The sequence below is a fragment of the Drosophila nasuta genome, chromosome X (assembly GCF_023558535.2).
Source record: "Drosophila nasuta strain 15112-1781.00 chromosome X, ASM2355853v1, whole genome shotgun sequence".
NCBI lineage: Eukaryota > Metazoa > Arthropoda > Insecta > Diptera > Drosophilidae > Drosophila > Drosophila nasuta.
The window spans coordinates 28,525,705-28,549,452 of NC_083459.1; the positions used below are offsets into that span (position 1 = coordinate 28,525,705).

Consider the following 23,748-nt stretch of genomic DNA (forward strand, 5'->3'; position numbering starts at 1 on the left):
ATCGAGCTTGCAACTCAACGACTTTAGTGGCAAAGACCGACCATTCGCTAGCTATTCGCCACTCTTCACTCTCGCCCCCCCTCTCGATATTTATGGCTAAGCGAGCTGCAAATTGTGGGCAGGCGCTTGGGTAATTTGATATTGGCAACCAGGCTCACTTTCAATGCACTTGCGTCAGTTTTTTTTTTTCGTTATTTTATGTTTATTGCACTTCATAGCTGTTGTAGATGTTTTTTGTTTTGTTCCTCGCCAGCTGCCTGCCTGCCTGCCACATGCCACAAAATGTCATTTGCTTTAAGCACACTTCAGAGTTAAGCCTTTAAGCCGTCCAGTTTGTGTGTTCAATACTCATCATCAGCGCATTTCGCATCTGCTGCTGCATTTCAGCGACGTCATCCAGCGGACAAAAAAACACACAACAAATTGTGGCCCTCATTGGGCGATTCTTGGCGCTTTTTGTGGATCTCGATATCGATACTCTACCACAATAAATCAACAATATTTTAAAAGCAAATATGCAACACAGTAGCAGAAATGCATTGAGTAAAGTTTGGCATGATTAAACTAAGCAATGTCAACATTTTTAGCAGAAATATTTGATAAATTTTGTACAAAATGTTCAAATGTGTTATTTCAAACAAATTTATCAAGATATTTGCGAAAAATTTCTAGAATACTTCTGTGTAGAATTCTGAAAATAAAATAAACTAATTAAATGCAGATTCCTAACGACTATTTTTCAATGCTATTTGATTGATTTTTAGTGTGGCTAATAAAAATTCAAGAATATTTTCTTATGTTCTGAAATAAACTTTAAAGTTGAATGAATTGAATTTCTAAATTAAATTTTATTGCATACAAAAAAACATTCTATAATCATTATTTCCCACTTTGGAAATCAATTAATTACAAATCCGAAGATTCTATATTGAGATCGCTTAAAGGAACAATACAAAAACAAATAAGAAAGATTCAGTCGAGTGTGCTCGACTGAAAGATACCCGCTATCCATTTTAAATAAAACTAAAAATACTGAATTTATATACCGCAAAAATACGAAGAATATACCAAAGTCTGTATTTTGTATATTGACATTCAAAATATATCATAGATCGCAAAATACTGAAAATATACTAAATGCTATATTTGGTATATTGGCATAGAACTAAATTCAAATATACCATAGAGTTAAAAATACTGAAAATACACCAAAGTCTATATTTGGTATATTGGCATTCAAAATATACCATAGATCACAAAATACTGAAAATATACTTAATGCTATATTTGGTATATTGGCATAGAACTAAATTCAAATATACCATAGAGTTCAAAATACTGAAAATATACCAAAGGCTTTATTTGGTATATTGGAATAGTGCTAAATTCAAAATATACTATAGAGCACAAAATATATCAAGTTGCCAGACAAACCAACTAAGACCAGTAAGTAGACGTGCTTTTCATAAACAAAAGAATTTCTTAAATAGTGAAAATGAATCATCGATTCCTTATGATAAGAGAGAAGAGATTTCAACATTCGATTCAATCGAAAGAGTGACGAATTATCGACCATAAGAGATTTGTTGCTGGTTCTTTGCTTGCGCAGCAATTGGTTTTTGTCCAGCTGTTTGGCCTTATGAAACTCAGATTATTCAGTAAGTTGTTGTTTTCTGAATTTTATAGGCGCTTGTCTCGCGAGAGAGGCATAAAAAGCACACACACACACACACACATGCACACACAACAGAAGAAACAAGTTGTTGTCTTTAGCTGCGGCTGTGATTGCTGCTGCGTTGGCCAATACCTTGGCTATAATTATTTGTAGACTTTTTGCCAGTTGATCGAGCTGCGCTTTGGCCAATTGCAAAATCGCTTATCAACCACTTTTCAGCAGCCGCAGTTCAACTGAATCGAAAAGAACTCGACTACTATATATTCCAGTCAGTCAGTCAGTCAGTCTTCATTAACTATGCGTAACCTAGATATGATTTCGATTCTTTTTTGACATATCATGCTGTCGTCAGCAAAGACTAGAACATCTTTCGCCGACCTAGTTTCGAGACGGTCAGCTACTTAATATATACTTTATAATACTCTATAATAGTATTATTATGTTTCTTTATTTGGTTCGTAAACAAAAAAAAAACATGTTAGAACCCAAAAACAAATCGCAACGTTATGCAAATCGAGCATTGAAATGTTTTCTTTTCGAATTTGTTGGACTTTGTTTTTAAGGAAATTCAACTGTTTAGCAAACACAAACTCATTTCCATTCTTAGTCATCTAAGAATATAGAACAAAGTACGAAATGAAGATGAGTTTACAAAAAAAATTTGGAACTGGTTCGTTAGGGAAATGTTGTTATCGCATAATTAACCAAAAATAATCGAATCCGTTGCCTTTCTATTTTGATTTAATTTTGCAAACTAAATTTGCAACTAATTTTGTATATAATATTCGCTAATTTAATCAGTTGGGTTTTCTTGTTTTAAAACTAAATTTGCAATTCATTTTGAATATAATATTTATTTCCTAAACTATATTTACTTTTAATTATGAATATAATATTCGGTAATTTAAAAAGTTACCTTACTATTCAGTTAATTTTAAAATTAAATGTAAACAAATTTTTTGAATATAATATTACATTCGCTAATTTAAAAAGTTACCTTTCTATTCTGTTTATTTTAAAACTAAATTTACTATTAATTTAGAATATACAAATTATTGACACAAAAACCAGTTTATATAATATTTTGATATTTTGTTTTATGAAGATTTTCATTTGCATTAAATTCCTTTGCATTTTGATATTTTGTTTAATGAGGAGAATTTCATTTGCATTCAATTTCTTGGCATTTAATTTCTTGGCATTTATTATAAGCTCAAGCCAGACTAATTATTTAGCATATTCTCAAGTTTGGCAGACAACTTGGCAACTGAATAAAGATATCGTTCTGTTGCTTATAGGGAAAAGTCCCCAAAAATAATTTGAAATCAATATTTGGAATATTGAGTTTATGCAAAAAGATCATCAAATCATTCAAAGATGTGCTGAAAATTAATCTGATAAATGATTTCGAAAGCAATTCAGAACAAATATGTTAAATTTCACAATCGAGACAGTTTGCTTCATTTCACACAATGTTCGTTCCATAATTCACTCTCAATTTAACATAAATTAAAGACTTGTTTTCAGGTTTTTGCAATCGCAATCAAAGCCCCAAACACTTTCGCTTTAATCAATGATTACAGGGTATTATTTTTGAGAATTTAATTGAAATGTTTTGTAAGCCTTGCGAAAAAAAAGGCATTTGAATGCGTTATTAGAGCTCCTATTGCAAATGCAATACGTGTTTCTCATAATTGTGTGTGTCTGTGGCAAAAATTGATAGTTCTATCAAAGAGTGTGGGAAATCACACAATGCACAAAATTGACACAAATTGAGGGAGATCGATCAGACAACAATTTGGGGAGTTTAGGAGGAGAGATAAACACAGAGTGCAAACGAACAACGGTTGTGGTCAGTTTTGTACAATTTACGGATTTAATGTGCCGTAATTGATTCGCGTATGCTCGACACGAAAGCCAATGCAATCAAAGCCGGGCCAATTCTTGGCGAGATGCGAAACAGCAGCAACGGCAGCAAATAAGAGTGGCAATCGGGAATGGGAATGGGAGCTAAAGCTCAGCTCAGCTCAGTTGAGCTCAGCTTGAAAATTCGGTTTGCATTTGGTTTTGTAATACGAATTGTGGCTACTACAAAAAAAAAAAGACACACGATCACAAACACACACACACACACACACACGAGCCGAATCAGCGAGCTGCGAAGCAACGAGACGAAGCTTTGGCAACGGCAACGGCGGCGTTTTGAGCGGTCTTCGTACGGTTGGCGGCACTTGGACAATCAGTTGACGTTGAATGTTTCGTCTTGGCGGTCGTTGGAATTAGTCGTCGCCACCACAATATATCACAGTATCTACCTCCTCCTCTTTTTCCTCCCCCCCATCTTTCGACTCGGGCGCGATAACGCCGAAAGAAGAAGAAGCAAAACATACTACGATCAAAAAAAAAAAACTAAACGACTTTAAAGTGATTCTTCTACTATATTTTTTTTTTGCTGTTATTCTAAAGTTGCCACACAAAGTTGTGATGAGTGCCATTTGAGTGCACCCAAAAACAAAATCGAAAAGTTTGCCTCATTCAAATACACCAAAAATGTGTCAAAGAAATTTAGTGTTTGCACTGCTTTTGCTCTGCCTTTGCTGCAGCTCCAATCGAGCATTGAACGCTGCTGATGGCGCCGCAGCGGCAGCGGCAGCTGTGGCAAATCCCACATGCAGCAGCCTGAAGGACAATTGCAATTTGGGTGACAATCTGTTGGCGTTGCCAGCGGCCAGCGATGTCAGCAGCAGCGATGCCAAAGTCGAGAGTCACATGGCCTCCATCTTTGAGGATAAGGTCAACTACAGCCTGAAGCTCTTTGCCGACGATGTTGTCGCTGGAGCAGGAGCTGGGGCATCAGCCAGTGCAACGGTGCTGGATGTCTTGCATGTGGCAGCAGGGAATCTCAGTGAGTTGGAGCTACACAGCAGCAGTGGCAGTGGCAACTTTACGCTGCGTCAGTTGGTCACAGACGACGATGACATCGAGGATGATGAGCGAGGTAAGCCACCAATAATAAAATAAAAAACAGTTGACTGTGAGATATTCAATTGCCCATTTTCTTTTTAAACAAGTGCAAAACAGTGTGGTATTTTTCTTAAAATATACCAAATTAATACCGTAAAAATACTGAAAAATATACCGAAGTTGGTATATTGATAAAGTGCTACATTCAATGTGCGTTATTATTCACAAAAATATACCAAAATAATATACCGAAAAAATACTGAAAATATACCGAAGCATATACTTGGTATATTGATGTAGTAATACATTAAAAATGCATTAAGATTGTATATTGATATAGTACTATATTTCAAAAGCGGTATTATTCTTTAAATATACCAAATTTATAGACCGCAAAATACTGAAAAATATACCGAAGCATATAGTTGATATATTGATAAAGTGCTACATTCAATGTGCGGTATTATTCACAAATTATACCAAAATAATATACCGAAAAAATACTGAAAATATACCGAAGCATATACTTGGTATATTGATGTAGTAATACATTAAAAATGCATTAAAATTGTATATTGATATAGTACCATATTTCAAAAGCGGTATTATTCTTTAAATATACCAAATTTATAGACCGCAAATTACTGAAAATATACCAAAGGCTAAACTGGGAATATTTATATAGTACTACATTCAAAATGCAGTATTATTTTTTAAATATACCAAATTATTATACTGCAAAAATACTACAAATATACCGAATGATATATTCGGTATATTTATAAAGTACTCCATAGTATAGTAGAGTACTAAACATACCAGATTGTCCTAATGCAGTATGCGTAACTTGCCATATAAAAGTATTTCTTAAATATCAAGTATATAGACGACTCCTCATACCTGTTACACACATTTCCTGCAGGCATACCGTTATAATGGTTATAAAAATCAAAAATATAACTAAAGACAACATCGATTTCGAATTCGATTTGTGACTTTCTCACGCCACCCACGCGTTGCAAAAGCTTGTTGTTCAATTTTTGAATTTCAATTTCCACTTCAATTCCCCCAATTGTCATTTGTAACTGTTCAATTTGTTGTTACACACAACGAACACCTCGTCGCTCTTTCCCTTTTTCTCTTTACACAACTCTCTGCAAATTTCGTTGCATAAGCTGAGCGTGCGTCAAATTAAAAAACAAAATCAATTGTCCGCTATATCATGATAGCCATATCTTTGGCCTTTTTTGTTTGTGTTTGGCTGTTAGAGTTCGCCACGTTCGCCATCAAGTTTAATGGTCGCAAAGACCTCGAAATTGTAAAAAACCAACCTCCAGCTTGGACTCGACAAAATCTACGTGATCCAAACAAACCCTTGTTGAAGAATGGCACTGCAATGTTATGTCTTTATAATTTGTACTCGTATAGATTTAATTGTTGGCAAAATATTTTGCATTTTGAAGCAGAAAAGTTTAGCTATAGCGGGCAAGATTCCACAATTTATAAACTTGCTTAAAAAGATCTCACAAAAAGCAACCATAATATTAAAATGTTAATATGTGCATAGCTATTTGTGTATTGATGCATTTCTAAAATTTAAGTGGGAGTATCCGATCTTGAGGCTCAACAAAAAACATACACAGAAGTTGTTCAAAACTTTTGGTTAACTTAGTTCTCGAGTTACAGAAAGAAATAAAGGAAGGAAATGAAATAAAATTGCATATAAAAGAATATTATATTTACTAAATAAATAATGCAACGATATATAATATAACAAAAAAAAACAGAAAAAAGAATTTACATAAAAAAAGGGAATAAAGTACAATATCATATTAAACGTTCGATTATAAATAAATCAAACGTTTTCTTTTTCTCAATTTAAGTAGGAGTAAAGAATATGCTATCAACTAAATAAATAATGCGATGATTTTTCTCAATTTAAGTAGGAGTACAAAATATGTTATAAATTAAATAAATAATGTGATGTGTAAAGAATGTTATAAAAATGAACAAAAAAATAATGCATAAAAGACCAAAAATGCAGAGTTAAAGTTGGCTAACGTCAACAACCTGCAGAGCAACAATTTAACTAGTTATCAAGTTTTAGTTAGAACAACCAAGATAACAAAATAAATCGACTACAGCACTTCATTTGCATATTTATTTTTTACACCTTTTTTTGGTCATTTAATTTCATAAATATACATAAATGTTGTGTAGGAGTCGGTTATTAAATTGGTTATTAAATTTGCATAAACTATGCTTCAGGTCACAAAATACCAAAGTTTCATAGCTTTACTTGTTACAAGTGCAAGAGTTTATTATGGGCATTTTACGAGGGTTTTTTTTTGTAGGTTTTTTTTTTTGGCAAATTAAAAAGCAAAGAAACTGTGGGCTTGGACAAAAAGAGCTTGGTACGTAGGCCGAACAAATTGTTTAGGGCACTTCCGGCTTATGACGCAAAGTGTGTCATAAAAAAATAAAGCCCAACTCCGAGCGGCCTTCAATTCTCTTTTCCGCTCCCTCTGCCCATCGAGTTGGGAGCGATTTCTCTTCCCCTGTTTTTTATTTTTTTATTTTTGTGCGAATAGTTGTCCCCACTTGATAATTCTTGCTAAAAGGTTCGGCCTTCGTACTTAAAGTTTTGGTCAAATATTTGCGAGTCTAAGTACTGCACCATTGCCTATGAATATAATAAGTTTTTTTTTTGCGGGAGAGTTAGTTATTATTAGCCAATAGATTTGGAATGTGCTGCTGATTAAAAATGTGTCGAATTCGCACGTAATTTGTGTGAATTTTAACAGGAAAAACAGTTGACATTGTCGCGCAAATCCTTCGCACATTAATAAAGTGACAACTACAAACGTTGTGCTTGTGTGTTTGTCATTAATCAACACTGGCAAATAGTTCGAGCGGAGCAGAAACTTGTTTCACAGCAGCAGCACTTGCAAGAAGAGTACTTAAGACAACGTTTATGATCATGATCATGGTTGATGACTCTACTGCTTGCTTCAATGATGATGATGATGGTAATGATGATTAGGCAGAAAGGCTGCTACTTGCCAATATAAGAGCCTGTCCATTAAATTACCCAACATTTAGATTAGCAAATGCATTGGGCATAGCAGTAAATGTTTGTACTTAAGGTTACCCTGTAGTTACTCTTGATTTAACTAACGAATCGTTATGAAATTTTCAGAATTTATAGTTGATATACTAAGCTAGCTAAACATACACAACAAAAGTTGCATTTAACTACGTTAGCTATCAATTGAAGGGCATAAAACTCTACAAAAATAAAAAAAATATATATAGAGAAGATAGCAAATAAACAACCACCCTGTAACTTTTGATTTTGTTATGAAATTTTCAGAATTTATACTTGATACCCTAAGCTAGCTAAACATACACAAAAAGTTGCATTTAACTACATCGTATTTTATTTGTACTTGTAGTTACCCTGTAGTAACTCTTGAATTAATCAAAGTAAAGGGAAGAGAAGACAGCAAATCAACAACTAGCCTGTAGTAACTCTTGATTTAATCAACACATCGTTATGAAATTTTAAGAATTTATAGTTGATACACTAAGCTAGCTAAACACCCACAAAGAGTAGCCTTTAACTGCTTTAGCTAACAATTGCAGTATATACAAAATAAAATAAAAAAAATGTAGAAAAGACGGCAAATCAACAACTACAAACAACTGGTGGCAAAAATAGACAAACAACTTGAGCTGAAACTAACTGTAAATGAATTGGCCAAATATTGAAATTCGACTTTTGTCTGCGCCTTCCGTAGAAGCAAATACGAGTGTACGAAATGCGATAATATAGTATATGGGATAATGTGGTACGATACTTGCGTCAATGCTAATTGGTCGCAATAACAACACGAAGAATACGAAATCCGCTAACTAGAAGTTTGTTCAAAAATTGCCCCATCATCATCATTAGACGGAAAAAAATGAAGCCAACAACAAATGTTGACAACAAATGAAAGTATAACATTCTCTCTGGCCAAAAGTAATTTGATATTGAAATGCGATTGTATCGTTATTTGCTTTTGCTTGTACTTTGCACTCGACTCCAAACCAGATTTGCATATTTATTTGTATTAGATGAGAGATTAAAGACAACTCAAGTTATTTCGGGTCACCTTCTCGCTCCCTCTCAACAGGAATCTAGCAACGCCCCAAATTTCAAGTTTTTTAAATTAAATACAACAAACAAATATTGTATTAATTTATGTTATTCTATATATTAACTAAACTTTGACAATTTATGTGATTGTTGTGCTCAGACTGTGTGCAAAGTAATTTAATATGCCAAAGGTTGCTCTTTCTGGCTTTGGCTTTTACCATTTATTCGCATGATCATTTGCTTGAATTAAGTGATGCCAATTAACGAGTTTAAGCTCGTAAATTTTCGCTGTTTATTACAATTTATTAACGTATATATTTATATGATTAGCCCCAAGTTCATAACTCGCTATTCGGTGTGCGAATAAAGTCCAGTATTTATTTTTCCTGATCGTTAGCAAACAAACAATTGTGTCTTCCCTATTTTCCACTATTCTTGTGTATTTTAAAAGATATATTTTTTATTGTATTATTCCCTTCACTTTTTCTTTAAAAGTTCTTATTGTTTTTGGTCATTTCCCGATGGTTTACGATCTTACGCATTTGTTTTCTGATCGTTAAAAACAAACAATTGTGTTTTCCCTATTTTCCACTATTCTTTTTTAAGTTTCTCTCAGAATATATTTGATAGCTTATTCCCTTCACTTTTGTAATGTCTTCTTCTTGAAATTTAAAGTTATTTTTGTTTGTTTTTTTTTTGCATTTCCTGATTGTTTACGATTTTATGCACTTGCTATCGAGTATTTACTTTGCCTGATCGTGTCTCCTCTATTTTCCTCTATTCTTCTGTATTGTATTCAATATCTTCTTTTTAAGTTTCTCTCAGTATATTCCACAGCTTATTCCCTTCACTTTTATAGTGTCTTTTTCTTAAAATTCAAAGTTCTTTTTTTATTTTGGCATTTCCCGATCGTAAACACGCACTTACTGCTCTGTATGCCAAGCACATTCATTCAAGATTTATACTTGCGATCATAGAATTTTCAATTCTTCCTTGTCTACTCGCTCAGTAAGCAAATTTTCCCATATGGCAGATTATATATTGATACAAATTGTACCAAAAGAGAATACACAAACATATAGTATCTATATATATATAGAATATGACGACAGGGCAGCCGCTTCTCTGACGCATTTTAGCACTTCGGGGACTGCCCAGGCACAAATCTCGCTCCCTTTCCCCTCCTCTTCTGAAGCGTCTGCATAGCATCGACAGATCCAAGACGGATGCAGGCAATGAAGCGTAGCTGACAGAGTCTGTGTGTGTGTGTGTGTGTGTGTGTGTGTTGAGACGCATTCAGAATGCGAAATGAGTGAAGAAATAGCAAGCTGGCTGAATATTTGCTTTGCTTTGCTTAGCTTAGCTTAGCATAAAAAAAAAACACGGCAGAAGACAGGCGAACCATGATAATGATAATGTTAATAAGAACAAAGCAACAACTACAACAAAAAGTAGAAACTTACGAAGCAAGGAACAAAAAAAATAAAAAATAAAAATAAATAAGTGAACGTTGCGTACTGCATGCTGATCGTGGCACGAGTAGCAACTGTATTAATTAGACTTTGGCATGGGGATTGGCGCACGCACACAAACATGCACCAACACGCACCGACACGCACGTCATGCCAATCGAACAAATATCGATTTAAGCAAGCCAAATGCTATCGACTCGAATCCAATCGATCGAATTATTATTTGATGATGATGATTTGTGGTCTGTCTATGCGACGCATCTAATTAAAACACATTTCTATGCCATCTGTCGACGTTTGTTTCGATATTTTTTGGCGTTCGGGTTGGATTTCCTGTTTGTTCGCTTTGGGTGGTGGGGGGCACGTGCCGAGATCGGCACAACGCACTGATAACGCAACGATAATAAAATTGACATTAATCGTTAAACGTTTTCGAACGTTTGTTTAATTGCCAACCTGTGACAAATTGCAAATGACGTTGGCAACGCGCGCGTCAACGTCACAGCTTGCAGAAGTTTACTGCCGCCAGATGGCGCTAGCGTCATTGTGCACGCCATTTTACAATTTACTACACAAGTAATGTTCTTTTCTTTTTGTTTAATGTGTAAATCTTTTTCTTGCAGTTTATTTGTACAATATCGGTAAACGGTTTTTGGCCATCTCGCAGCCATTTGATGCCGCACGCAATCCGGACGCATCGCCACAATGTCGCGCCCAAATGCGACGCTATATGCAGGCATTGAACAACTTTGATTTGTGGGCCTTGAAAAGTAAGTATCCGTTTATATCGAGAGAATAGACAAGCTTCTAGTCAGTCGGCTAGCAAAAACAAAATTCGAGTCATTGCCAACTGGCCAAGTCGAAGCTGAAGCTGAAGCCACATTGTGGCCGCCAGACGCGAGACGACATGAATTGTAAGAGTGCAAAGTCAAATGAATCAAATAATCAAGTTCTGAAATTGCAAGCAACACACACACACATACAGCCAAATGTAACGAGCGGTGTGCATGTGTCATGCGGCTAAAGTGAAGGTCAAGCGTCGAACTTTACCCACATTTGCAGCACAGCAGCGGCTGCAACAGCAATGCCAAACGCAGCAACAAGTGAATTTTTAGCCAACTGCAGCAAATTGCAGCAGCAACAACAAAGCTTTGCGAACTTGGCACCAAACTGCCGCCAGATGGCGACAACAGCCGAGAGCCGAGCTCAGAATCAGAACAAAACGAAACGAAACAAAACAAAACGAAGCGAATACACACGAAGCTTGAAACGAGTTGCCAACTGGCGACGCCCGTTGAAATCACAGTCAAGGTCATCATCATCATCATCATCATTATCATCAACATGAACGGCAGCCAATTTTAATTTCAACATCAATTCCAATTCAATTTGGATTGCATAGGACAGATAGAGAGAGAGAGAGACATGCACAATCAAAATAATACATAATAGTAATCGTGTTTAACCTCTTTATGCTTTTCGTTGCAGTGCACGATGCAAGTGGCAAACTAAATTCGGGCATTTTGAATGGCAACATCAATCAGCCGGGCGACTTTGATCAGTGCTTGGCCATACAACAACAACAGGCAGCAACGGGCAACGATGACGTCACAAGTGACGTGCTGCGCGGTCAATATTGTTTGGCGTATGCGCAGCCAGTGTTGCCACACAAATCGAAACGTTTGCAGGCCTTCTTCAAGCAGCTGCAGTCGCATGGTCCCTTCCGAAGCGAATTCAATGACGTAAGTTTGTTGTCCAACTCACTGCACACACACACACACACACACACACACATACACACACACAACATAGACGTGCGCGTAGACACGACGAAAGCTCTCACGCTAAAGCGAGATCGCAAGCCTCGGCATTGAACTTGACGAATTTTAGCAAAGCGCAAACAAAGACAACACTATTGTTGTTGTTGTTAGTGTTGTTATTAGTTAGTTGTTGCTACTTTGTGGGCAAAATACCAATATATTGACATAATCGTATGCTAATCAAATGTTTACGAGTTCACTGAACCACAGTAAACACAAAAAAAAAATGTGAGGCAAAAGAGAAAAACGAAAAAAAAAGCAACTAATCAAATTAAAAGAAGTTTCTCGACTCGTATCTGAATTTCTCTCGCTCTTACTTTCTCTCACACCAGCCTGGACATCGTGTGCCCCGCTATTCGCTCGTCAACTGGGGCATCTGCGTCCCCTCGGGTTGCACGGCCCGCGATGTGGAATACAGCGTTGCCGAGTATCTGCGCAATCAAACCGCCTCCACTGGCATCACCTTCAACGTCCGCGTCGAGCCGCAAATGTGTCAGGTGCGCGATCCGCAGCCCTGGGATCGCAACACCACGTGGGCAGTGCGCTTCTTTGTCCTCATTCTCTCGGTGGCTGTGCTCTCCACCGTCTACGATCGCTGCACTAAGACTCAACAGAAGCAGAGTAAGTTTGCAAGTCATCCTGACTTAATCTATGTCTATATCTCAGAGACTACAATCTTGGAATTGTTTTGAGAATTGAGGGAAATGTTTAAAACAAATAAAAACTGTTATATTTTCTCCCGAAGTAATGAGAGCATCTCAGGGTACAACACACTTAAGTCTGGCAATCTTACATCCTGAATTCCTAACAATCTAAGTTGACAATACTTCTTTAACCCACTTTTCGACTGTATCTTTCCAACTCACTAAACTCCCCTCTATCAATCGTCACTCTCTTATCCAGTTGAAAGTAATCTCAAGTCGAGCACACTCTCCGGTATCTTTCCTACTCATTAAACTCCCCTCAATCAATCGTCACTCTATTATTCAGATGATTGACAATACTTCCTTAACCCAGTTTTCGGGTTGAAAGTAATCTCAAGTATCTTTCCTCCTCACTAAACTCCCCCCTATCAATCCTCACTTCCTAATCCCTTCAATGATTGGTGCACCGTTAAGTTGACAATACTTCTTTAACCCAGTTTTCGGGTTGAAAGTAATCTCAAGTCGAGCACACTCTCCGGTATCTTTCCTACTCATTAAACTCCCCTCAATCAATCGTCACTCTCTAATTCCTCAGATGATTGATATACCGTTAAGTTGACAATATTTCCTTAACCCAGTTTTCGGTTTGAGAGTAATCTCAAGTCGAGCACACTCTCCAGTATCATTCCTATCACTAAACTCCCCTCTAACAATCGTCAATCTCTAATCCCCCTCAGATGATTGGTGCACCGCTTTCTCGCTGGACAAGAACCTACGCTGGCTGTTCAGCACGAACAGCTCGCCGGGAGACATTGAGGCAGTGCATGGCATTCGTTTCCTGAATGCCGTCATGTTGATATTCTCGCACAAATCGATGGCCATGTTCTTCAATCCCTACAACAATCGCACTGCCATGTCAGAGAGCTTGGGACAACCCTGGACGGTGATTGGACGCGCTGCTTCCCTCTACACGGATCCTTTTCTGCTCTTCAGTGGCATGTTGACATCCTACTCGCTCTTCGGACGTCTCATGAAGCAACAGCCCATACGCCTCAAGAACGAATACATTAGTCGGTTAATGCGGTAAGTTTGGTAAACAAACAATTACTAACACAGTTTATATGTTTTATTCTTGACTGGGGTATTCAAACCAGGAATAACCTGAGAGAATTCATGACAAATTTTAAAATGCAATATTAACAGAGAGAATTTGGATATAGTGAAGATTAATTTTAAAACTTTGTAAAAAAAACCTTATACAAAAATAGTCAGAGACGATGTCGCTTTAATTAGACAGTAACTTAAGTTGTTAGAGTTTCAAATAAGCGAGAAAGAAAGAATTTAATTAAGCCTTATAAAAAGATAAGGAAACCCATTTAAAAAACACCATTAACTTAACTTGTTATAGAGTATTTTTGAGTCAAACATACACCCCATCATTAATGATTTATTTGAAATCTTGTTATACATATTTTTATTATAACATATCGGGTCTTACCTAGTCGACTACTCCCATTCTTAATGTATATTAGATGTACACATTGCTAAAGGGTGTTAGGCAGTCGAATATTTCTAGCTATTTAGTATTTATACCTCAAAATACTTTAAGAAAAAATAAATACAGGGTGTTAGCAAGTCGACTACTTCCACTTTAAATTTATATTAGAAGTACAATTTGCCAAAGGGTCATAAGCAGTCAACTATTCCAACGTATTTACTATTTATACCTCAAAATATTTACAACAAAAATAAATACAGGGTCTTAGGAAGTCGACTACTCCCTACTTTAAACCTTTTTGCAAGTTTACGATTTGTTTTCTTAACTCCCTTTTACAGCATTGTTCCTCCATTAGCCGCGCTGATACTCTTCTGCACATTTGTGCTCCCCCTGTGGGGCTCTGGACCACAGTGGAACCTCGTTGTGGGTCACCATGCGGACATTTGCAAGCAGCACTGGTGGCGCAATCTGCTCTTCATTCACAACTATTTCGGCTTCAGTGAAATGTGTCTGACGCACACCCATCATCTGGGCATCGATACGGAACTCTTTGCTGTCGCCCCGATCTTCATTCTAGTTCTGTGGCGTTGGCCCCGTCGTGGCCTGATCACACTGCTGCTCCTCTGCACACTCGGAACGGCAGCGCGTTATTACACAACCATTGTGAATCAGCTGTCCAACTACATTTACTTTGGCACCAAGTGAGTATTGGATAAGGTTGCCTATTAAGTTTCCCTATTCTTAGCTTTCTTGTTTTCCTATCTTTTCGACAGCATTCAACGCTTGTTCCGCACCGCTGACTACATGTACTCATTCCCACCACATCGCTCCACGGTCTACATCATGGGCATACTCCTCGGCTATACGCTGCGCAAATTCCAGGGTATTCAGTTGAGCAGTCTGCAGTTGCGTCTCGGCTGGTTGGCGGCCACAGTTTGTGTCCTAGCTTCGCTGCTGGGTCCTGCACCCATGGGTGACATCAACTATGTTTATAATTCGACGCATGCCGCCATCTATGCGGCATTTGCACCCATTGCTTGGTGTCTGTTCTTCTCCTGGATCGTGTTTGTCTCCCACAATGGCTACACAAGTAAATGCCCTTCAAATTGCTTTCATAGTTTCGGTTAATTCAATAGTTTTCCTACTTTTTTTTTTTAGATCAATTGACGAAGCTGTTCTCCTGGCGCGGCTTCCAGGTGTCCACAAAGCTATCGTATGCCATCTACTTGACGCAGTTCCCCGTCTTTTTCTACAATGTCGGACGAAGGCGTCACATTCATCACTACTACAACTTTGTCTCCATTATTGTAAGTCTTTACATTGTTCAACTTTTTCACGTCTTTTAATTTGAATTTGAATTCTTTCTTTTGTAGCTGGATACCAACGAATTTATCTCCATCTTTTTGGCCTCAGTGGCGCTAACGGTGCTCTTCGATGCGCCCTTCCAGAATCTCAAGAAGCTGCTCATCAAGCGACCCAGCGCCGCCACAATCAAGTCCCCCAAAGTAGTTGAAACTGCCAACAACAACACGACGCATTCACTGTCCAAGGAACTTCAAACTCTAACTCAACCTCAATCCCAAACTGTATCTCATCCACACGCCGATTAGGAAGAGAGCCTGGAGCTTATTATTGTATTTGTGTATCTTGTAAATGTTTTGTCTTTAGCATTTAGTGGCAATGTGTATATTTAATACTTCCAACGTCCTTTAAATCCCTCCCCAAAAATCCCCTCCGTCCCCGCCCCAACCCTTGCGGACCAGCCCTCCCCCCTTTAGTTTTTAGTGAAACGCTTTATACATTGTAAATTGTACTGTTAGTCAAATGGATCGAGAAGGAAAGCAAACAAAACAAAAAACAATAGTCGAAGAAGGAGAAGAAGAGAGTTAAACAACTAATGTAATGCAATTCATAGTCATTAATAACCAACCACTGCTTGTTGATTTATACTATAACTACGATACGATATTATCTTGCTTGGCTAAAACGCGCTCTTGTTTTATCTTGTATACATATTATATTACCATCTACGACATTTAGTTTATAAGCGAGGTCGAATGCTTCTCTTTTTTTTTGCTTAATTTAATAAAAAGAAAAAAAAAAACATGAAACACGTATTGGATTATTAATGTTAGTTTAGCGAAAGTATTTGTCCATTTTTTGTTGCATACTTTTAGGCGGCGACAACAATTCCCTCATGACTACGCAGCCCTGGTTTTAGCCGGTCATTGTTTAGTGTCTTGACTTGATTTATTTATGGATTAATTTATTGATATTATTAATATGCAGTTAGATGTATTAATTCTCGACTAGTTTGCAATTCTTTCATCTCTTTGCAGTTTGCAACGTTTTCAATAGGTAGCTAGCTATATTGTATTTGAAATTTGTTAAATTGACAATGAAGTAAAAAGATTCCATTTGTTTACAGTTGATATTTATTTATTGATGTCTTTTCAAAATGTAGTATTTGTATTAGCTGATACATAATTTCTCCATAAAGCTGATAGAATAATCTTCTATAGTCCAGTCGGGGTGATTCTTCCATCTCCAAACTCCAGCAGCTGTTAAAAATCCCTAGAAATGCGTTACAATAATAGCGTACCACAGATGTTGAAAAGGAAACCCAACGAAGAAAAGCATAATCCATTCAGCAACAAATTTCAATAGAGAAATCCAATTACAATATACAATTTGCAGAAGACAACAACATAGCAAGCTGTAAATAGTTGATCTGAGAATATTCAGCCGTAGTTGAAAAAAGATCCTACCCACAACTTTAAGAGACTTTCAAGAAATATCAAGAGCAACTTCTAACAACATTAATATAATACACAACCCAATCCTCATCTCTCAATATGTTCTTTATGTCAACAAATCCATTCACACCAGAATTCCCCAAGTTTAAAGAGGCCCACAAGAAATATAAAGTCTCTCGCTCGATAAAAGAAATATGCTTGATTCAGAACTGAGTTGTAAAGTCAGGTGATATAAATGTGTAAGTATGAAGAAATGAAAATGGTTTAGAAATTTTAGGGGTAAAAGTTTAAGACATTGCCAAAAGATCAATCGAATTTATCCGAAATGTGAACATGAAATATAAATTAAAATATGGGAAATGAATGACTGAGAAGCCAATAAAACTGAATTATAAACACTACAATAGTAAAAAAAGGAGATATTTGCCAAGATATAAATCGAAGTTATCCGATTGTTAAATATAAAAATGAAATGTTTAAAACAATCGGTGTATACCGATAAAATAAATTGAAAATATGGCAAACGATAATTTAAAATATACAAAAAGTTAATATGAGTTTAAATAATATTAAAAATTGGCGTTTGAATTGAATTTTGTAGTGTAGTGTATTGCAATGTAGAGTATAGATGATAAAGTTCGATGTGCTAAACAGGGGCCTCATTGCATTACACACCCTGTGCTAAGGGACAGGGCAGGCAAAGAGCAAGACACTTGCCCATTGTCACCCTCTTTGCCGGCCCACAACAGCGTGCAGTAATGCATGAGGGGGACAGAGTATACATAGACGAGATGAGGGGGGGCACGCAACTATAGAGATGCATTATTCCATTTGCTTTTTGTTTGCTTTTGCGCCACAGTTGTTGAATGCTTTTGCAGGTCTGCCGTTTGTCGTTGTAGGTGCAAGCGGGCAGGCAATACACAATTCAATTCGCCGTACGTCAAAAATACATATTTGCAATAAAAGAAAAATGCCTCTATAGTTACATACCTTGGTGTTGTGTCAGTCAGTCAATCAATCAATCCATTCATCCATCCAACGTGAAAATGTGGTTCAGCTCTCCAAAGTGCCGCAACAACAATTATTTTAACACACTCACAATCATATATGTAATTGCAAAGCACAATAAAAAAAATGTAAAAAAAATACTTGCGAAAGCATAAGAAAAAAAAAAGAGAAGGGTATTTTGCGTTTTGTTGTTGCGACGCTTTTTTCGCGCCTTGCACATCTCACACACCGAAACAGGAAAAAAAATAGTGTAACGCACATTCACTTAATCAAAAAAAAGTAAATTTATTTCGCTCCTGGCAAAACACACATGTTTAGGCGGTTGGTTTTTGCTGTTGTGGCTCTGCACAAGATGTTTTCAATTATTTCCATGGAGTTGGTTGAAGTTTATTTGCCGGTCTGGGCCTTCTTGGGCTTGGCCTGGGTTCCCTCGCGGAATCCGTTGCGGAAACGGCGGCGCACCACCTTCAAGTGGCTCATGCGGCCAGTGCCAGTGGTCTTCCTCCTCTTGGCCTTAACGGACCAGTTGTCTAATGGGGAAAAACAAAACGCAATTAATATCATGCTGACATGTGCCAGTTAAGAGCACAGGGTGTTTCAGTTACTCTACTTACACGAACGCAACTTGGCAGCTGGATAACCGCACTGAGCGCAAGTGGACTTCTGGATGTGGTAGGAGGAACGTCCACAGCGACGGCACAAAGTGTGCGTCTTATTGTGGCGTTTACCAAAGCTCGAGGTACCCTTCGTCTGTAAAAGCGTACAAACATTCAATTAGTAACACACTCACACAACACATATACAAAAAAAATAAATAACACAAATTAAAATCGCCAATTTGTTTATGTTGGCAAATCGTATTTGCACACGCCGGTCGTGCAAAAATTTTACGAATTTCACATTTCTTAGCACACTCGCTATCGTTTTCACATATTTTCAGTTAAAAATAATCACGGATGTTATTAGAAATTGGCGATTTTAATTTTGGTTGAACGTGGAAAAAAATTTTTATTAGACGCACCATCTTGTATGGCGAACACTCGAAGAAGAAAGAGCGAAAGAGATGTGCAGCGCGCAAATGTCAATTTGACAGCAGCAGTCACAATGTGGCGTGCTCGCAGGGTTGTATTCGCCAGCAATATACTAGAATATACCAAACTATCAGCTGATATGCACGCAGTCTATCGGGAGTCGATAGTTGCGCTTATCGAATCGCGCGCAGCCAACTTCACGTAAGAGCAATAAAATAATTGTCAATAGATGGCGCCAGAAGCGGTTGGCCACAACTTCTAAATTTGAATCAGGTGACAATGCAATTAAAACATACTTGTTCATGTATTAATTAAAATGAATATTGTTTTGTAAATTAAATATATTATTATGGAAATAAAGCACGAAATACAAATAATATTGCATACTCGATAATTTGCAATTTCTTATGATAGCAATAAAATAGGTGCCCATAGATGGCGATGGTAAATGTTGGCGCCAACTTTTCAATTTGAATCCCAAGTAAAACGAATTGCTTCATATATTAGTTAAAATGATCATTGTTTTATTTATGAAATAAATTATTATTATTTACATTGGAAATAATGCACGAAATACAAATAATATTGCATACTCTGCGGCTTTTTTTTCGTCTTTGCATAAAATTTATACACTCAAAAACAAACACTCTAAATTATATGGAAAAGTAACTAATTTCTATGCGACAAAAGATTATGTGAATATATATGATGAATGTAAATCAAATGGTGCAGCAAGAAATGAAATATATATGTATATATATACGTTTGTAAAATGTAAATTCATTATGTTAACATTTTGTTCTAGTTTACGTTTCGTTTTATATTTTTACTTTTTGTTGCCGTTAATGGCACGCGTTCTACAATATTATTTATAATTTTTTTCTGCTGCTACTTGGTATCTTTTTAATCATTTTGTTTTGTTTTTTATTTGTTTGTGATCTATGATTGCATATTCTGGAATTTCTGGAGTTTCTAAGTTAATTGCGACTATGAGCAAGTCGATTTGGCTTAAGTTTCTCGCCCTCAAGCGAAACCAAGTTGCACATAATTTCAGCTGATTCGAGTGAGAGTGGAAGGAGGAGGGGGTGAAGGGGCCGCGTGGAGTGGTGAGGAGGGGGGGAGTGAGGGACTATATATAGTAATATTGATATAATGTGAAGGCTGTGCTGGTATCTCAATTAATAACTAACACGATTAAACCGCCACGCCTCGCTTTTCGCTTTTGCCTTTTGCCACACACAATTCGTTTTTTTTTTGCATTTTCTTTTTTTTCTTGTTTTCTTTCTACAACTAATTCATAAAAAGTTTTCAACTAAAAATCTTGAAGAATAAATTAGACAAGACAAGATGAAATGGGGGAATTATGCAAATACGATATTCGATGTACGATATACGATTTACGGTATACGATTTACGATATTCGATTTACGATATACAATTTACGATATATAGTAAGATATACGGTAGATATATATATATAGCTATGGTAGCGCTGCTATTGACTTGCAAATGTTGCAATTAAATTTGCTCCTGCAACATTTTCGGCTTCTTTTTCTACTAATTCTTCTTCTTCTTCCTTTTCTAACCCATTAACTTTTATCGTTTTCGCTATAAACAGACCTAAACAACTAAAGCGCTGCCCATTTCATAATAGTTTCGAATACAAAAAAAAAAAATTGTTACATTCATTTAAAAAAAATACCTCGCTTAAAAGTTAAGTTCAAAATTTGTAAGTTTTGAAAAACAAAAAAAAAAAAGTTTGCTCGTTGTGCTGCAGATGGATAATTTTCATTTTTTCTTTGCTTTTTTTGCTCTTTGCCAAGGCTGCGCGTTGCTATTGCTCCACACTGATGGTTATGATCATGGTTGGTCAATAGTGTCCGCCACCACCGCCGGCGCCACCGCCACCGCCGCCGCCACCGCTGTGCCTGTGATGATCACGCCGGCCAGCGGATTGATCGCGATCACGATAATCGCCATTGCGGGAGCTGCTCTTGTGATGATGATGATGATGCCGCTTCTTCTCGCCCTTCAAGCACACATCGGACACAACCATCTCCGAGTTGTCACGCATTCCATAATTATCGCGGCCACATCTGGAAAAAGAAATCACATAAGAGGTTAGGTATCTCACTTTCTATATCTACATATATATTTTGTGCTCACCTGTCGAGATTCTCGCGAGAACGTTGCATATTGTCGCGCAGATTGTCGCGGGAACGCGTCATGCTTGGTGGATCGAGAGTCTCCTTGCGACGCAGCGCATTGTGAGAGCTGTTCTTCGAGGCCGATTCATGCAGATTCTCCCAGGCCTGGCGATAGTATCTGCAAGGTAAATGTCATATAACAATTAGCTTTTGTCATCATGTGTTTTGAAAAGTGCTCAAATAAACGAAGTCACAAAGTTAGCTTTTGTCATAATTTTGGCAAAGTGCAGCAAAACACAAAATATAGCAATTAGCTTTTGTCATCATGTTGTGCCAAGACACAAAGCATTGCAATTAGCTTTTGTCATCGTGTGATGTGATGTGCGAATGCAAAATGAAAACTGATCCAAGACACAGCGCATGGCAATTAGCTTTTGTCATCACATGTTTTGAAAAGTGCTCAAATAAACAAAGTCACAAAGTTAGCTTTTGTCATCATGTTGTGCAAAGTGAGCCAAAACACAAAGCATAGCAATTAGCTTTTGTCATCATGTTGTGCCAATACACAAAGCATTGCAATTAGCATTTGTCATCATGTGATGTGATGTGCGAATGCAAAAAAATAAGTGATCCAAGACACAGCGCATAGCAATTAGCTTTTGTCATCACGTGTTGTGAAAAGTGCTCAAATAAACGAAATCACAAAGTTAGCTTTTGTCATAATTTTGATCAGAGTGCAGCGAAACACAAATCATAGCAATTAGCTTTTGCAATGTCCGTAAGTGAGCCAAAGCATATCAATCAGCTTTTGTCAAAGTCAGCCAACACACAAATCATAAGAATTAGCTCTTGTCATCAGGAACTTTAAAGTGTGAGCCAAGACACAATGTATAGCAATTAGCTTTTGTAATCATGTGCAAAGTGCACAGTTCAAAGTGAGCCAAGACTCGAAACATAGCAATTAGCTATTGTCATCAAGTGTTGTGCAAAGTGCACAGTGCAAACTGATCTAAGATACAAAGCATAGCAATCAACTTTTGTCAATATGTGTTGAGCAAAGTGCACAAAAACACAAGGCATACCAATGAGCTTTTGTCATCATGTCTTGTGCAAAGTGCTTCAAGACACAATGCATATTAATTAGCTTTTTTATCATGTTGTGTAATGTACAAAGTGCACATTGAAAAGTGCACCAAGACAGAAAGCATAGCAATTAGCTTTTGTCATTATGTGTTGTACAAAGTGAACACTGCAAAGTGCGCCAAATCACAACGCTTAATTAGCTTTAGTTATCAATAGTAATTAGTTTTTGTTGCAAAGTGTTCCAAGACACACAAAATAGCAATTAGCTTTTGTCATTATGTGTTGCCTAAAGTACACAGTGAAAAGTGAGCCGAATCATAACGCATAGTAATTAGCTTTTGTTATCAAGTTGCAAACTAATCCGAGACAGAATGCATAGCAATTAGCTTTTGTCATCAAGTGATTTACAGGGTGCACAGTGCAAAGTAAGCCAAGACACAAACCTGTTGAGGCCGTTGCGTGAACCAGATGTGGAGCTGTCAAAGCTGGCGACGGTGTTGCAGTCAGGCGAGGCGCGATGGCGATAATGTTGCGTGGTGCGGTTTCTGCGCGAGCGAGAGAGACATCAAAAGAGAGAGAGAGAGAGAGAGAAGAAAAGAGAAATTGATTAATTGAATATATTTGCAGTAGTTTCATGTTTTTTTTTATAACTAAATTGTATAACGGGGCGTGTTAGTTACAAAAACAAAAGGAAGGTACGAGACAGAGAGAGGTAAAAAGATAGAGAGAGAGAGAGAGAGAGAGAGAGAGAGAGAGAGCGAGTGCAGTGCAGTGTAAGAGATTAGCGACAACATCCAACAGAGATTACAATACACAGATGACAGAGATGACAGATGAGAAATGACACACAGAGAAAGAGAGACAGAGAGAGAGAGAGAGAGAGAGTGAGAGAGCGCTGCAGACATAGACCAGAAAGGGACAGAGCATGTACAATGGATGCATGTTTTTGCGTGTGTTTGTGTGCGTGTGCATGTTGTACGTGAGTGTATGTGTGTGTGTGTGTGTGACCCGACAACAGCTTGATTGACTGATTGATGCAAAATGAAAACGAGCAAAGAGGCAGCCCCCCACAGCATTCCATCCAAAACAAAATGTTTCCAAGTTGTGTGTGTTTTTGTTTTTGCTTTTTTGCTTGACTTGTGTGTTTAGAGTTTTGTATTGTGTTTGATTGCTTGATTGACTCGCTGATTGAGCCGAGTGTGTTGTTGTTGTCTGTTGTTGTTTGGTGTAGTTTGATTGTACATTTGGTATTTTGTTTTTTGGCTGCTTACATTTAGTGTTTATGGCCGTAGTGCGGTTGCGATTGAAGCTCTGATTTCGTTTGATTGAGTGCTTGATTGATTGATTGATTGATTGCATAGAGTAGAGTAGAGTGGAGTGTTTGTTGTGTTTTGTTTTCGTTTTCGTTTTGTTTTTGTTTGTAGCTGATCTTTGGCACACGTTCACATTTGATTCGCAGGTAGCTTTCGGTTTTGATTTCACTTCGTTTCGTTTCATTCCATAACATTC

General features: G+C 37.1%; 3 protein-coding genes across 4 annotated transcripts in view; 1 reads left to right on the forward strand and 2 right to left on the reverse strand.

Annotated features, from left to right (window-relative positions):
- Positions 1-3,918: 3,918 nt before the first annotated feature.
- On the forward strand, positions 3,919-16,292 carry LOC132795224 (nose resistant to fluoxetine protein 6). Its single transcript, XM_060805819.1, has 9 exons — positions 3,919-4,673; positions 10,876-11,022; positions 11,741-11,994; positions 12,405-12,693; positions 13,454-13,799; positions 14,553-14,915; positions 14,988-15,304; positions 15,373-15,521; positions 15,588-16,292. Exons 1-9 carry the CDS (start codon positions 4,226-4,228, stop codon positions 15,822-15,824), a joined length of 2,550 nt encoding a protein of 849 aa, XP_060661802.1. The 5' UTR covers positions 3,919-4,225; the 3' UTR covers positions 15,825-16,292.
- Positions 16,293-18,243: 1,951 nt separating this feature from the next.
- LOC132795225 (large ribosomal subunit protein eL37A) lies at positions 18,244-19,114 on the reverse strand. Its single transcript, XM_060805820.1, has 3 exons — positions 19,000-19,114; positions 18,593-18,728; positions 18,244-18,508 (listed from the first exon to the last, which is right to left on the reverse strand). The coding sequence occupies exons 1-3, from the start codon at positions 19,000-19,002 to the stop codon at positions 18,366-18,368; spliced, it is 282 nt and encodes a 93-aa protein (XP_060661803.1). The 5' UTR covers positions 19,003-19,114; the 3' UTR covers positions 18,244-18,365.
- An 805-nt stretch (positions 19,115-19,919) lies between these two features.
- Positions 19,920-23,748, reverse strand: part of LOC132795223 (uncharacterized) — a 42,312-nt gene continuing 38,483 nt past the window's right edge. For both annotated transcript variants that reach the window (XM_060805817.1, XM_060805818.1), the window contains 3 exons: positions 22,683-22,784; positions 21,176-21,334; positions 19,920-21,105 (listed from right to left, as the gene is read on the reverse strand). In XM_060805817.1, the coding sequence (XP_060661800.1) occupies positions 20,880-21,105; positions 21,176-21,334; positions 22,683-22,784 (487 nt within the window). In that variant the 3' untranslated portion in view covers positions 19,920-20,879. The remainder of the gene's footprint in view (positions 21,106-21,175; positions 21,335-22,682; positions 22,785-23,748) is intronic.